The 18,128-nt window shown below is 26.5% G+C and overlaps 1 protein-coding gene across 6 annotated transcripts in view; it reads right to left on the bottom strand.

Annotated features, from left to right (window-relative positions):
- Positions 1–18,128, bottom strand: part of LOC101236772 (transient receptor potential cation channel subfamily A member 1) — a 103,134-nt gene that overhangs the window by 71,080 nt on the left and 13,926 nt on the right. For 5 of the 6 annotated variants that reach the window (XM_065793163.1, XM_065793162.1, XM_065793164.1 and 2 more), the window contains exon 4: positions 4,946–5,799. In XM_065793163.1, the coding sequence (XP_065649235.1) occupies positions 4,946–5,799 (854 nt within the window). Of the gene's footprint in view, positions 1–4,945; positions 5,800–9,670; positions 9,926–18,128 lie in introns of those variants that run through there. The other variant, XM_065793167.1, reaches the window with a different exon arrangement.

Genomic DNA, 18,128 nt, shown 5'->3' with positions numbered 1-18,128 from the left:
TAAGATAATTAAGATAACATATTTCATGTTTTGTTCCATATGGCAGGGATTATTGTCACATACAAAAAGACTTATAAAAACCTTTTTTTAAATGTAAGTTTTTTTTTAGATGAATATTAAGTTTAATAGAATTCCATGTATTAAATTTTTTTTGTTAGTCTAGCAAAATATATAACACCAAAAATAACCTCCCTACCACCTTAAAATCAAGTTTATCATTTATATTTTTTAACCTTATAATAATAAGATATTAATAAATATTACCAACTAATATAACAATAAACAATGTTTATTGTAATGAACGGAAACTTTCCGCTTCAACAATTTTTTACTTTTCCTGTTTCGGCCGAAATTTCAGTTCAAACCGCTACCAAAATGAACCATAACTTTTATAAAAATTTCCAGATAAAAAAAGTTTAGATAATTTTTCTTTAATTTAGAGTGGGATCATGATGATTTCCTAATTTTAATTGTTTGTTAGTAAATCAATTTTTAATTATAACAATTGTAGAAATTTTAATTGAAATCACGTTACATAATAGTTTCAAGTTACTATTCTCAAATCATTCTTTAAATGAATTAACATTTAAGTGAAGCAACCAAAATCAATAATTTCATCAAAAGTTTCTCGGTGCTAAATTTTACAATGGAAAATAATCGAAAGAAAAGCTATTTGTGGAATCATTTTATTGTAACAGCCAGTGATTCCAAATATGCAACTTGCAATATCTGCAATTTGAAAATATCTCGTGGATTATGCAATCCAAAACTTCAATCACTTAGCAGACTTTCATTACATTTAAGAAGTCGACACCCACAGCTTACTCTAAAAAATCTCCTAACTTAAAAAACAATATTCACAACTACCGGCAGTCCTGAAAATATACCAACTTCAGATCAACTTGAGTCTATTACAATTAAAAAAAGAACAATATCCTTTTTTGACACCAGATCAAAACAGCAGGACTGAAATGTTGCAATTTACAATGCCTGGCTGGGTTGACAATATCCCAAAAATTGATTCAAACTCCGAAGAAGGTCTGAAGTTTCATAGATTTATATTAGAAAACAATATTAATAGCAAAGTTTGGTTTGACAAAAGTAGCAAAGAGATTTCTTACACCTCCACCAACATCTACCGAAGTTGAAAGGTTGTTTTCAACTGCTGGAGACATTCTTTCAAATGAAAGAAACAGACTTTTCAAACATTGAAAAAATTTTATTCTGCAGAGAAAATATTTCAATTATTAACTTTAATTATTGAAATGTCTTGACATATTATAGTTTTTATCAAATTATGTTACATGGTGATTGCTTAGATATATGTAAAAGAGTTTTTTTTTGCTTTAACTCGGTGATCATGAAAGGTTCAGGGATTTTTGTGTCAATAAATGTAAATAAACAATGTTTATTGTGTCGATAAATGTAAATAAACAATGTTTATTGTGTCAATAAATGTAAATAAACAATGTTTATTGTTATTGCTAACATGTAATATGCTTAAACATCACTAATTAGCAACTTTTTGTACAATCACCCCTGACATCAGCCTTTTTTATTGATTTACCAACTTTTTAATTTTGCAATGGATTATATTTACAGTTTCTATGAGAGGTCAGTAGTAAAAGATAACCCAAAAATGCATAAAATAAAGGACTCGCTAAGAGTGTTGTCATTCATTAATCATCAAATATAATCAAGCTTGTAACTATTATTAGCAACAAACAACATAGCAACAAATAACATAGCCTTGTTTGGGTTAAAATTCATTAACCACTGCAAGCCCCATGCTGTCACATAAAAAAGATCAGATTTATGATTGAATGCCTGTTCTAAGCAATAAAAAAGTGATCCTCTAAAGTGAAAAACTCAGAGGAGAAGAGATTATTTCAGAGGTAGGATTATCAAGAAGATCATTAACAACACAAGAACAAGGATAGAACCTTATGATTTTTGGAAACAAAGGAGAATGTTGTTCATTACGCACAATTTTAATACAAAATTAAAAAGAATAACTCAATAATTTTAATATTTTTCTAGATATACCAAGTAAAGAAGTTCAGGATGCTCACTGCTTCTATCTGAAATGCAATCAAACCTTTTTGTTATAATGGTTAACAAGTCAGCAGTAGAGCAAGAAGAAAACTAATTGCTAAAGAATAAGCTGCTAGACTTAAGATAAGATTTATTATTATTAGAAATTTTTTATTTAAAGTCTCAAAGATCTTGTTAATAAAAGAGAGATTTGATAAGAGTTAGAGGGGGTTCTCCAAAGTTTTTCAAAATACTAGCCACACATGCTATATTCTAGAAGGAAAGAAAACAAAATTCAGTTAAGTTCTAATTAAATAGTTTAGAAGGTATTAAAGCGAGTTCTGGAAAATAATTTTGTAAGAGTATGACAGTATTGTTTTCTGGACCACAAGAAGTAGAAGAGTTTAAGAAAGAAATATTTTTAACAAGCTGATTTAGATGTCCACCAATCAATTGACAAAGCTCTCTAAAACAACAGGAAAAGTACTAGAACTAGAAATCAAATTAGGGTAAAAGTTGATTAATATATATATATTTTTTTTTTTTTTTTTTTTAAATAAAACTAAAGAGCAAAAAAAAATTTTTTTTAATTTGTCATTAAATTTGACTCAAAATGAGATATTAGATTTAATTAAAGAATCAAAGAATTTCTGAATAAAAAAAAGAAGACTATTGGTGAAAAGTGTTTTAATATCGATTTTACATTTTTCAGACATAAATATTTCAAATAATTTTTCAGTAAAGCAGTAAAGACTAACTTTGCCTTTTGTCTCAAGAGTTGGAACAGATGAGATGAGGTTTTGCAACTAATATTGTTGAAAACAGCAATACTAAACATAGCTTCAACTCCATGATGAACTTTATACTTCATTAAATATTTACAAGCATATGCCATTGCAAAATCAACCTGAAGAATTCTTTTTCCTGTTATCCCTTTGATTTTAGATGCAATTATAAAATTTTTTTTCTTTTTTTTTACAAACATGTTTTCAAAACATATAAGAAAATAGTAATTATTCTATGAATTTCTGTTTTTTTTTAATTTTAATTGAAGACTCTAGTATCATCTTTACTCTACTGCTGTCACATGATCTGCTCTGTTGTATTAAGATTTTTTTTCTTTGTTTAAGTATTTCAGACAATTGCAAAATCAATAAAGTGAATTAAGTAACTGTTACCTACAGAGGTTATCTAAGCACTATGAGCTATTATAGCTGACGCATGTTTTAAGTTTTTAAAATTTTCTTGCACTAACACTGGTCTGCAGTTGTTTCTTCTAAATAAAGTATATTTTCAGACCTCATCTTACAAAGCGTAGAGAAAGAGTTTATTTCTCCATAGGTTGAATGAATAATAGGGCGAGGCTTAAAAACAATCCCAAAAAATATTTTCTCAGCTTCTTTTCCTTTCTATTTTTCCATTCCTTTCTATTTTATCGTTTAGACCAGGTATTGTGTAGACAATGTCTGTTCTGTAATAAAAATCAAAATCCAATCTATCAATTTTGTTAATGTCAAATTATTTTAATTTTTTTATAAAAAATAAAGCTGACATGATGTGTCAAAATTGTGTAACAACTTTATATTTAGCTAGAGATTTAGCAGCCCTCTCATCAATTTTGGTAAAGATTTTCCGAATGTTTGACTGCATTGGTAAAGATTGTGGTTATTTGAAAATGAAGCTATTGATTCATTTAATTGGTCTTTAATATTCTGTTTTTTTCTTTATATGAAACTTTTTCTGTGCTATTTATTTTTTATTCTTAATTCTTGTCTTGTATAACATTCTACAAAAATCCTTTTGTAGAATGTTTACAAGACAATGTCCTCTTTTTTACATTATAGACTTCAGAACAAAAGTAAATTAAAATTAAGATTTTTATGGAGTTTTTTTACTCAAAAAAATTTTTAGTCACCTAATTATAAAATCTGAAACTTACTTATTTTTATTTAAACAACATAAATGTTGCTATGAAATTTTAGTTCTCTTATTGAAATAATGCACTTATTAATAATTAATAATAAACAACAATAGTTATTATGGTTTTTTGAACAATTGTTAAACTTTTTCTTAGAAAAATTTTAATAATTATGTTGATTAAATCGAAAGAAAAATATCTAACAGAAAATAAAATAACTAAACAAATTATATAAAAACTTAAAGAGAAAAAAATTCATGTAAAAAATCTCTTAAGCTCATAAACAATAAGAATCTACAAATCTAAAAATTAAGAATTTAATCATAACTATTAAGAATTTAAACAGGCTTCAGTAATTATTATGGTCTGTATAAGTAAGTTTATTTTAATAAATTCAGGATAATACTAAAATAACAAAATAAAATTCTACTAAAATTTTTATACTTGGTATGTATTTGTTATTCAAAAAAACTTAGCTCATGTAATGTTTTTGTTTTAACCATTTTCTTCAATATGAACACAATATGTGTTAAAAGTTTGAAGTTTGTTTAATTGTTTTAAAACTAAACTTGAAAAAAGTTCATAAAAATAAAAAAGTTAAAAGTTTGAAATGATCAAAGGTTTAAAAAAATACTTTGTGTTTATCGTCATTTTTTAATATTAAAATATTTGGGTGGAACCTAAGATTATTTTGTAGTTTTTACAATTAAAAAGTAATAGAACATTATTATAATGTTTAAATATTGAGAACATTGTGTACAGATAGGTGTTAATATTTGAAAACACCTCTCTCTTTAAGAGTTTTTGCAATTTATTTTAAAGCATTTTTTAATTTTGTATCACAATGCATCATGAAAATTTATTTTTGTTAATAGTTTAAAATGTTTTTTTTTTCAAAAAAAGGTTTTGATTTTAGTTTATACTTTTATAAACAAATTTTTTTTTAAAGTGCATTATTTATTATTAAACCACCAAAACTATTGTAAAAATTACCTCAATATTTATGTTTTTTTGCAAAAGAAGCATCTCAGCAGCTATTGCATTTCCTCTCATAGCAGCATAATGGAGAGGGGTGGAACCATTCATATCTTTAGCATTAACATTTATCTGCTGTTCTAATAGATACTTTAATATGGAACTTTCTTTTGTGTCATGCCTTCTTTTTCGTTTGTTAAATGGTGTCTTGATTTTACCAAACTTTTCTTTAACATACTCAGAAAGATCAGAAGATGTTCGAATTGGGTTTCCACTGTAATTTTGATTTAATTCACTGACTTTTGATAAATTTAAATTCTGTGCATTTGGTAAATCCAGATGATCTAAACTCTTCCAGTTTATATTCAAGGGTGTTGATGCACGTTTTAACGAAGGTGTGAGCGAAGGAGTCATAATTGAGGGTGTCATTGAAGGAGTCACTATTGAAGGTGTCATAGAAGAAGTTGTTATTAAAGGTGTCATTGAAGAAGACATTAATAAATGTTTCATTGAAGGTGACATTAACACAGGTGTCATCGAAGGTGTCATTATTGCGGTTGAAGAAACAAATTTTTTGGTTAAATTACTTTCGATGCGATCAGTTTGTTTTCTTTCATTTTTAGTTAGTTGAAGTTTATGATGATCCAGATGGTTTTGATTTTTAGAAAATAAGAAACTGTTTGGTTTCTGGGGATCGTGAGATTTAACTTTAAGTTCTAATATATTACTGTGAGTAAAATCATTTATTTCTGCCTGTGCAGATGTTGCATGTTCTTGAATTACACTATTTATTTGTTTAACATCACTTTTTTCAATGTATCGAGCTGCAAAATGTAATGGAGTAGCACCATATTCTCCTGGAATGTTTACATCTATAAATTAAAATATAACTATAAATAAAAAGAACTTTTATATATATATATATATATGTATCAGTGTTGGGTTTTAGTGGGGGCATGGGGTACGTATATATATATATATGTATATATATACTATAGCTTGTATAGATATACTACATCAGATTGTATATATATGAGTGCGTGTGTGTGTGTGTATGCTGCAGTAATTATGCGCTGTAAATTACTGCAACTTCTTTCTTCCCTTTTAATGATTAGATAGTTTGTGTGAGTATTTTATCCTTATTAAAGATTGTATAAAGACATGAAAAATTTCAATTCTGAAAATTTAAAAAAAGTACTCTTCTTTTTTTTTTTTTTTTTTGACTATTTGAAAAATTATACAATAAAAACAAATTATTACCATACTTTTAAAAAGTACTTTAGCAAAGCCAACATCAATGAGAGGAGGGGAGGGAGGGGGGGACAGGGGTGCCATGGAGCACAGGCCCCCCAATTTTTTCTAGAAAACCTTTTTTAATCTTTTATTTTAGAGATTTTTCAAGATATAAGGTCGGGTGAATAAAAATGAGCAATTGCTTTTACTTAGTAATTAGTCAGCTTTATGTGAATAAACTTCAGCAATTAGACTGTTTTTATTCCCATAAAGCTGAGTAATTACTGAGTAAATTGCTTAACTTTAAGTGAATAAAAATTTGAGCAAAACTGCTAAAGTTTTTATTCATGTAAAGCTGACCAACTATTGAGTAAAAGCAATTGCTCATTTTTATTCACCCGACCTATGGATTTTTTTAGAACTTGATAATTGGTCCCCCCTTCCTACTTTGAAACCCATGTCATTGACTCTGTTTAACTATCTGAAAAAATCTTTTTCTTTAACTAATTAAGCTGCTTAATTGATTATTGTCTTTTTTTATTTTTTTACATTCAGTTTTTTATAAAAATTTGTTCAAATAAAGTTCAATTTTTTTGTTTTTTGATATTTCTAATTAGATGAAAATCAATGACTGATAGGTAAAAATAAAAAAACCACTATAAATAAAGTAAATACAGTAACTTGCACATAGGAATAAAGGTACTGAAATATACAGTTAGACATAATTGCACATAGGTTTAGGATCAAGGTTAGGGTCAGAGATCTATAGGAGACTAATGGGTTTTACATTGTCAAGATTTAAAATAGTTTTACTTTTTATTGGCAATAAAAAAAACAGATTGTTTTATTTTTTTTAAGTTTGAAAAGAATATAATCATGAAAAAAATTTAATCAATCAACAGTGATAAAAAAATTAATGAATTTTCTAAACAAGGATAAATTTCTTCATTATAATCAATCACAAAAAGGTAAGAAACTGCAATAGTTACTAATTTACAGTTAATGATAAAGTTTTAAATCATTGCTTTGAATTCTTTTTATTATAAAACATATGCTATATGTGTGCACTTCTAATGTTTAAAAAATTTCCTATAAGAGCATATTTTAAAATGCTTGTTTTTCATGCATTTACTTCAAATAAAAGTTTTGATCATGTTGCATGCACTCAATTAGCAAAAATATTTTGAAAGTGAGACAAATTTTTATTATATAATTTACATAATTTAAAAAATTACAAATAATATATATAATCCCCTATAAATCAGTTTCATTAAAAAAATATATTCAAACTTATTAATCACATTGCAATATCTCACCAGACCACACTAAATCTGCTTCAAAGATCAATGAATCATACCTTACCTTGTATGAAAATGTTTAAAGCACTTTTTATTAATATACAACAACCTAAGATTTAACCAAATAAAAAATAAATCACAAATTTCTTTTTAGTTACTATAATTGATTGAAGGTATTTTCTATACCATAATAGTATGGACCATACTTAAATTCTTTTAAAACAATTTAAGCTAATGTACCTATTTGCGACAAGAATTTTGATTTTTTGATTTGATTTGTTTAAATAAACACTGTTTGTTATGGTATCACAAACAACTTTTTCATTGTTTCAATTGTTTCTTGGCAGCAAGTATTACAACTTTGTTGCTAATTATTCAAGTATTTGTTGCTAGTTAAAAGCATCTTGAGATACTTCTATCAATATTTCTGTATCATAAGCTGAAGTGACTTTGGCCCAAAATTTAACTTCAGTTTAAGAGAAAATTTTTTTGTTTAAGCTAACAATTTTTATTGTTCATATTAAATGAACAACCAATATGGTTTATATTAAGTACTGTAGAGCATGCTGGTTGATATTTTTAAGGAAATCACAGAAAACTTATTAGTTATCTAGTCTAATTAAGCTAACTTGACTCGAGTCTTTGTGATACATAAATAGCACTTTGGTAGGATAACTCAAAAGCTGATTTTTTTTTAGTTAAGTAAAGTTCATAACGTTTTTTTTAACTGGGGCTCAAAAAAGGGGGGTGTTTTTGGCCACCTACATGGAGTGACTTGCAGTAAAAAAACTGATATGAAATAATTTTAGTGACTATTCGTAGGTATTATGCCATCAATGTTTTGCAAAAAAGCAATAGTTTTTGGAGTTTGTATTTTTATTTTCGAGAAAAAGAGAATAAAAAGGAACACATTGTAAAGACAATATACAGTTATAAAACAAATATAGCAATAGTTTTTTCAGTTAGTCTTTTTATTTTCGATGATTATTTATTATGATTATAACCTTTAGTGTTAACTGCACTGTACACGCAATTTGTAGTAGTAAAAGTAGTAGACAAAGTGATATTTTTTGTGTATTTTTTGGAGAACAGTAGGGTTAATTAAAAGTTTTATTTATATTAGATATTATATATAGTAAAATATTCTGTTGATATTATAGCAAACACCCTTGTGTTTTGTTTTGCCATTCCTGCCATTAGGCCTTTCCGGCTTAATAACTAAGCTTTCCATAACTCAATGTATCTCAAATGACCATTAGATGTTGCCTACTTTTAATTCAAACTGGCAAAAAACATTATATAAATAGAATGAGAAAGAAAAAGAAAAGCAAGATTCTTCTTTTACTAAAGGTCAATATTATAGACTTTTGGAATGTTTAATTACCAATTTAAATAAATGAGTGATAAAAATTAGAGAGTTTTTGTATTTTTTCATTAGACAAGTCTCAAGAGCGAATATTGTGTGGTAATATAGGTTTTATTTCAACTACTGATTTAGTCATTTTAGGTCAACACCAGGAGAGTCACATTGAACAGTAAGACAGTTCTTACTGTTCAATGCGACAGAGAGTTATATCCTGGACATTGTCCAGAATATAACTCCAATAAACAGCCTGTCCAGTGGACAGCTTGTTTATTTATTCAAACTATTTACAAAGTTTACACTTGGTTTAACTATTGTATTTTTTATAACTGTTGCAACTAATAATATTGTACTTGATTACTTAAAAAAATTTATTATTCAATTGAAAAAACTTAAGTAAAAAATGGAGTAGAAATCACCTTTTTGAAAAAAAAGTGACTTAAATGGTCACTGCTAGCTCAGCAACTTTTTTTTCCCCTATTCAAAGATAAAAAAATTATCAAATAACCAAAAAAACTTCAAAAAGCAGAATTTATTCAGTTCCCAAACTTTGTTAATAAATCTTAATTTAAAACTTTATTTTTGTAAACTTTGAAAGAAAGTTTACATTCAATGTAATGAGTTTACATTCAATGTTTACATTCAAAAATGTTTACATTCAATTCGATGATTACATTCAATTCAATGTTTACATTCAATTCAATGTTTACATTCAAAAAAGTTTAAATTTAATGAAATTTTACATTCAATGCATTCATTCAAGAAAGTTTACATTCAATGTATTACATTCAATGTTACATTCAATTCATTGTCAATGATTTTATTTTTGTAAACTTATGTACTTTGTACCTAAATATGTATGTTTTAATTGGTGCACTGCAAAGTTTTGTTTCAGGTGCAAAATAGGCCAAAGCTTCAGATTATCATAGATTTTTATATCTACCGTAATCAGATTAAGCAGATTTTCAAAAGCAGATTTTCGTAAAAGATTTTGGTATAAGATTTTCGTAGAGCAGATTTTCAAAAAACGAAATTAATTAACACGGCTATTATTACTGCAAACATCGACGCCGTGCATACTGAGGCTTTTTATTGATATCTCCTTCGGAAAAAGGAAAAGAGACTGTACTTGTCACGCTGTCAAACGTTGCACAGTGGAGTATTTGATCAAAAAAGTCGATTAAAATTATTTCATTAAAGTTAGGGGTTTTCCAAAAATTACGTCACACAAATTTTGACCATTTTCGAAAAAAGTTTTCAAAAAAGTTTTCAAAAAATTACTGAAAAAAAATAAGTTTTTTGTAAATTCTGTGTACCATTTTATAAAAATCCACTGTGTACATTCCATAAAAATATATGACACTTTCCGGCAGCAGTGTATCAAGAATATAGATTAAGCCATGAAATGTTAAAAAAATCAGCCGGGAGTAACTTGGTGAAGTATAAGATAAGGTCTTTTGATCATGAAGATTGATGACTCGTATACCCTAAGTATTTCTGACTACAAAATGATTGTATAGACTTTTAAAATAGGCTTTTAAAAATTTTATAGTGACAATGAGTTTAAGTAAAGTGTGGAAACTTAAAGTGATAGTTATTGTAAAATAAAGAATGCAAACCACATTTATATTTCGATACTATGTTCATGTTCAAAAGTCCTTTTTCTTGTAAACCCTTCAAATCGAGGGGGTTTCAAACTTTAAACGGTCATAAGTTTTGAACCCTGAAATATTATAATATGAAATTTAAAATTTATTAATGGATATTAATAACAAGTCGCTCTCACGTTTAGGCTAGGGGGAGAAAAATTTTGAGTTTTTTTGTTCCCAGACTCTCTCTATTCATTACAATTCTTTGCAAAGCATCCTAATTTGACATAAGTATACAGGGCCAACAACACGGGGGGGCCAAGGGGCACGTGCCTTTAACTTTTTTTCTAAAGGACCTTTTTTTTTTTTAGAAAATTCTAGATAAAGAGGTCTGGAAGTAAGCTATCCTAAAGACCAAAAAATGCTGGATCCGCCCATGTATTAAAATATTTCACTTTAATGAACTGTATATTTTTTATAAGTATTACTTAAATATATATTTTTGAAATATTTCATTTAATTGAAAAAAAATTTTATGCGGTAACTTTGGTTGTTGCTGTAACTTTAATGAAATGACTTTTTTGATCAAATACTCCACTCTGCGCTGTTACCAAATGAAAAAGACAATCAAATTCCAATTGCTAATACAATAAAATTTATTCCAGTTATCAATTAAAACTATAATAAAAATAAAAAAATAACCGGGTAGCGCATCTAAAATTTAAAGTACTTTTGAGAAAAAAATTTTATGAAAGAGAAAACTTTTAGGAAGGTAAGACATTCTTTTAAAGCAGATTTACTTATACCTGCCATTATGCCTGCCCTATTATGGGAAAAAAAGATAATCATAGTTAAAAACTAAAAAAGATTTTTCTTTTTATTAAAAATGTACTATCAATAAACACACACTTAATTGCAAGTAAAAAATGAAATAAAAAAAATAAAACGCTTTTCATTAATTCTCATCTAGTATACTATTATTGATTAATTAATATATTAGGAGCAATTAATTAACTAATAAAAATTATAAACTATTATTTCAAAAAAAAGACAAAACTAAAGTTGCCAGCAGTGGGATTAAACCCGGATCACCGGCATGAGTTGAAAACGCACAGCCACAATACCATTGTGGCTGTGCGTTTTAATGTTGACGACTAACATTTAATCTTTTTAATGTTTTATAAATCTATTTTGACACGTGATTTTTTTAACTTATCAACGCGTTTTTGTATAAATAATTTGAAAATGGACTCTAATCGCATTTAGAGTGATACTTCTAATTTTAGCTATAATTTTGTAAGCTTCAGTGTGTTAATAAGTATCTTATTAAATATATTGTAATAAGTAATATATCGTCGTTGGCCAGGTAATATCTCACTTGTGTAAAAAGCAAAATTTTACAGGCGACTGAAAAAACTATATATTTCAATGAAATGAGGTTTTAAAAGTAAGAGTAAAAAACAAATAACTAACAAATTATATTATAATTTGTTAGTTATTTGTTTTTTACTCTTACTTTTAAAACCTCAAACCTTTAAAAAACTATATATTTCAATGAAATGAGGTTTTAAAAGTAAGAGTAAAAAACAAATAACTAACAAATTATATTATAATTTGTTAGTTATTTGTTTTTTACTCTTATTTTTAAAACCTCATTTCATTGAAATATATAGTTTTTTCAGTCGCCTGTAAAATTTTGCTTTTTACACAAGTGAGATATTACCTGGCCAACGACGATATATAAATATATTATAAATTATATAAATAATGTTATTATACTTATTGCAATAAGTATATTATAAAAATAACTTATTGTTTCTAAATATTATTAAATTAATAAATTTGTATGTCTAATATATTTATTATATATAAATATAATAAATAAAACATAGAATTGTTCTCGTTTCTAAAGCCTAAAAACACTTTTCACATAAATTTGACACTTTTGAGTAAGTATTGATATCTTGATGTTGTTATCTTTTGTTGAATTTTATTAATGCCTCTTTATTTCAAAAGAAATTTAAAGTTCGATTTTAAATTTTTTTTAAAATATGTAAACCATTGAATGGCAATTAGTTTAAATAAAAATTAATTTAAAAAGTCAATATTATAATAAATAATCAATGTTGTATTTCTTTTTACAATATTGTAATTATTATTATTATTGTTTATCATTATCATTAGCTTAATATTACTCAAATTTATCAAAGATTAAAATCATCAAAAGAGAAAATAGCAGCCCGATTTGGATAACGCATATGTACATCTGCATTAAGGCTATGGACATTAACAGTTGTCTAAAATCCAATCATTATCACACACACACACACACACACACACACACACACACACACACACACACACACACACACACAAAAAAGAAATAGTATCATTAACATAAATGTTACCAAACAAAGTAATCTCCATAAAACTTAAAACAGTATTTGCAAAAACATTTGATTTTTGCAAATACTGTATTAATTTTTATGGTGAAAAAAAAACTTTTCCCCCATGACAATTAGAGGTAACTTTAGGAGGGTGGGTGTGTGGGGAAGGGGTTTTCACCCCCCCCCCCAAAAAAAAAAAAAAACAGATGGAGGATCACAACGTCTTTCTTTGCCATAATCTTTTGTCGAGACGTATCCAACATGCCAGACCTTTTAACAATAAATGGTTTCGTTCTTATCTTGTATATTCTCTCTTGGTATAACAGCCAACCACTTTTTTTTTCTTCTGGTGTTCGAGAAAGACGAAATGATTTTTTTAAGGAACTTTTTTCATAGTTTCCGTTGCAATTCGTGACGCAGCATTTACGACTATGTTTATTACAAATTTTTTGTAATAAACATAGTCGTAAACTAAATAATTTAGCAAGAACTTCAACTTTTTGGAATATATATAAATATAGGAAATACAAAATGTTTGCCTCCAGTTAATCACGTCATTTGCACGGATAATAGACTTGTTATAAAATACACTTGCGAAATGCTTTTCTTAACATATTTAAAAACAAAGTTATTATGGTTTATAAATATATTGATTTAGAGGACACCACACCTACCGAGAGAGGGGGCAAATCCTTAAAAACTGCAGACTGCTTTTTTTTTAATAAAAAAAAATAAAAAAAAGTCCTCAAAACTGGCAACTGTAGTGTGTTAAATGCCGACTACCCGACTATAATCCATAAAAACCGGCTATAATTTGAAAATGGCTTCTTTATGGAGGTTGAAAATAGCTTTCTTCACCTCAAACCGCTTACCCACCCTTTAAAATCATCCCTCATAGTATACGATCATTTATTTTAGTAATATTGTTATTATTATTATCGTATAAATTGTATATTATTTTTAATGTAATTTTAGAAAAATAAACATCTTACTGTTATTAAATTTAAAACAGCAAAATTGAAAAAACAAATAGTCTTAAACATTAAAATTTGGAAAGAAATATTTTAAATTTTTAACTTTTTTTATCTGAAGATTATTGGAGCTAAAGCAAAACAACATTTTAAACATGTCGTTTGCATTTGTTGTAATACACTAAAAGATTATTAAATGAAATTTAAAACATGTCGATGAGTTTAAGTTTAGTATATTATTCTAAAAAAGTTTATTTTATCAACTCATTTCCCTCGCATTCGGGGTAAATATAAAAATCTTTTTTTAATTCAGTCTGTTCAGTTTTTTGTTAGTATATTCAGAAAGAACAAATTTACTATTATTCCTTGCATCCTGCCTTAGGCAGCATTTATTAATAGTAACCAGGGAATCCGGAACCTCAGAATCCTGAACTTGAGGAGTTCTAAAACCCAGAGGGGTTCCAAATCATTTTTAGCACCTTATTTTTTTGAGATTCCAGAAATCCAGGATTCCAAACCCTCATTTTATACCGTGGTTTAAAAAAGAATTCGGAATTATTATTTGAATTAATATTTACGGAATTAATACTTACTTAATTGATAAATTTAGAGTTGCTCCAAAAAAATTAAGAACATCACAATACTATAACGAATTGAAAAATAGGAACATGTATGAACAGGATGATACTTTTGCATTCTCATTAAAATAATGGGAAACGTTACAATTGTATCTTGATTCAATGAAACCTGCAAACAAAAAAATACAAACAATAACAACGTTGGGCAATACCTACTAAATATGGAATATTTGCATATATGACTATGATCCGAGGTATCATTGTAAATTAGGCAAAATTTAAAAAGAAACGGCATTACCTCATCTAGAAATATTAACTTAATATTAAATAATCAGAGTTATAAATGAATAATCCGCCAGCTTTAGAAATTGAAACAGATGACAATATTGCCACTGATCAAGATATAGAATTAAATACCCCTTTAAACTACAGAGGATAAAAATTGGGAAAGTTAAAACCAAATTTATTAATAAACAAACTAAGGATAATCCAACAATACAAAATATTAAAAAACATATTAAATGCTTTTCTCCTAATTACAAAAAAGATTGGTTTATTGAATTAAAAATGGATGTGTTATCGTGGTGGGAGAGTAAGAAATTAATTCATCCACTTTGTTATCGAATGGCACAAGTTACTTTTTGTCTACCATCAATTTAAGTATTAGTTGAATGTTTATTCAGTTCTTTAAGATTCATAGCAAGTCCTCTCAGAAATAAACCTAATGAAAGTTATGAAATTAATTGTTTGAGTTGAGTTTAATAACGTATTCTTATTCGATGTATAATTTAGTAACTATCTTTATTTAATAAACTATATTTCATGAGCAGTGTAATAAACACATTTAAAGAACATATTATGAAACTCGAAAATCAGTCATTTTTTCTATCAGAATGTGTGGATTATCATGAAACTGATGAAACATTATCGTATCCTAAAGTACCATTTTGTAAGTTACGAGATAGTCAAACATGAAAATGTATAATTTAATTATTAAATGCAGAAAATGTATAATTTAATAATTTAATGCTCCACCAAATTTGGTTACTTTTTTTTCTAATAAAACGAATTTCGTCTCAAAAGTTCAGTGCTGGATTAAGATAGGGGTTATGGAGAACTATAGGCCTAGAAATTTTGGGGGCTCCGATTAAAAAAAAAAATCTTTAAAAGCAACTCTAAAATTAATCTTTGATTAATGAAATGGAAAGTGGCCTTCTACTTTAAAATAGTCCCGGGCTCCAAACTAATAAACTAACTAATAAACTAAACTAGTAAACTAAAGCTCAGTGTGATAATTAAATCATGATTTATCCATTAACTTTTTTATATGGTTTTACCTATGATTTTTTATATAGCAGTCATATAAAAAGTTGCTTCGCAATTTATAAAACTTGTTCGTCAATAATATTGTTTTAATAATATTTTTAAAATATTGCAGAGAATGGTGGTATAAAACAATTCGCTTGCAACCCTCCTCGTGTGTAGTGTTTTGTGCGTTAACTATTTTCAATTTCTTTTATATCAAATAAAGATCATAGAAAAGATTAAACAACTAATTTACAATAAACTTATAATTTCGATAATTATTTCTAAAATAATTTCGATTAACACTCTTTTTTTAATAGTTTTTAAAATTCAAAATATTATATTCTGCAAAATAGGGTAGAGCATATAGGGACACTTAAAAAATAAAGGATAGTTGCAAATTTAATAATATTTTTAATAATATAAGAAAACGAAAGAAAAAAAACAAACAATTTCTAAAAATAAGCTACGACAATCAAAGTAAAAAAAACTCTAGACTACTCAGTGTAGTTAAGGCGAATCAGTTAAATTTACATAAAAATTTCTAAAAAATTATTAGCATTTATTTTCTTTTTACTTAGGCGGTGAAATAAAATAAATAAAACTTTATGTTTGTTTAATAAAACTGTTTCTGCTTGTGTTTAAATTTTTTTGTTATATTATATAATTTTGTGTTAAAATTTTTTTAATATACAGAAATTATAGTTTTTATAAAGTCAAAATTTGAATTTTAATGCGACTTTGCTTATTAAATGTCTTTAATAAAACTACAAAGTACCTAAAACTTAAATATCATTATAGATCAAAAGTGCTAGAACTATTGCCAAGTGTTTAAACCCAATAATTTCTTAATAAAACCTGTTTTTTTCACTAAAACTTTTAATGTTCTCTACATATTAAGTAAGAATACTCAAAAAACTGAAATGGTGGCAGATGTAGCTTTTTTTCTTCTATCTGCTAGACGAATTTAGAAATTTAAAAGTAGACGAACTTTCTGTTATTTTAATGTCTTTGCAATAGTTAAAATAAATCCACCACCTAGCCAAGACTAAACTTAAAAAAAGGATTCAACTACTGGAAATTCTATAAGTCTGCAAATTATTATAATAGTAGCAATTACTCTATATGAAATATTATTTGAAAAATAAAGATAATTTTATTTTGATAGACTTTTTTCTTTTTAAATAAATTTTGAAAGTATTTTTTTTTTAAGAAAAATTTTTGCGATCCACAATAAGACCTCGCGGAAACAAAAAATTTTCCCAATAAACTAACTGATTGTTTATCGTATGTGACTTTTGTGATCCATAATATTTTTTGTTTTTATTTAGTTTAAATTTAGTAGCAGTTACAAAATTAATAATATATACCAGTTTTTCCCTAATTAATTTTTAGAACAAATCATACAGGACAGATATTTTACGGAAAAATCGCTCTTGTTTAAACTAATAACTGACTGACCACAATATCTTGAAAATGACCTTAACTAGGCTGAGTAGCAAATTTTTTATCTTTTGCATGTAAGGGGTTCCTTTTTTATTCACAGCTAAAACATAATTTCATCCCATTTTGAACAATTGACAATTTTTTATATAGTTTCTTACCATCGTTATTTACATTAAACACTATTAATAATCGAAGCTAAGTAATAAAAATAAGAATTTCTTTAAATTATTACTAATTTTGCTTTAGTAATTTAGTCAGTTGTAAAAAGTTACTTGTTGTACATATGCCCCACAAAATTTATATTACTGAAATTAATACTATTCAAAAAGTTCAATTCCAGATATTTTTTTAAAACCAGATTCTAAAAGAGGATAAACGATACTGTCTGAAAAATGTAAACTTTTTTTAAATAAAGAAAATTAGCAATATTTCAAGATAAATCTTTTTTCGTTGTATCTCATAAGAAAATAAGAAAATTTTGTTTTTCGCTAACTTACTGTTGCATTTTGTTAACTTAAATACATTTCGGTTTTTCTAAAGTTTAATTTTTTTTTGAACCGCAATGTTTTATCAAAAAAAAATTTGAAAAAATTTCTTTTCAGCTGAGATTTAAGACTTGATGCATAACTGTCCCGTTATGCTCCACTGTCCCAATATTTCCCGCTCTATCTTATTAAATTTAAATTTCAAAATATTATGTTCCGCTGGCAACTGCTGTTGGGTTTTTTTTTATAACTTATTTGGAAATATATTCTTAATTAAGAAATTTTATTTAGGGCGGAGTTAGTTGAGCATAGGAGTTTTGCAATTATCTCAAAAACTAAGCATCACATGATAAAACATCTAATAGATGAAATTTAGAGAATTAGAATGTAAACATAATGCGCAACAGAAGATTGCTGAAATGCAGTTAAGTAAGGTACACGGGTACTTTTTTAATTTTTGACCAAAAAAGTAAAAAAAATATTTTTGCTATTTTTCTCTTGGATGCTTACAAATTTTTGAAAATCTGCCGTCACTTAAGTGTTGAT

Source organism: Hydra vulgaris, chromosome 03 (genome assembly GCF_038396675.1).
Source record: "Hydra vulgaris chromosome 03, alternate assembly HydraT2T_AEP".
NCBI classification, from domain to species: Eukaryota; Metazoa; Cnidaria; class Hydrozoa; order Anthoathecata; family Hydridae; genus Hydra; species Hydra vulgaris.
Note: the sequence above shows the minus strand (reverse complement) of the source record. Positions and strands in the feature narration are given on the sequence as shown.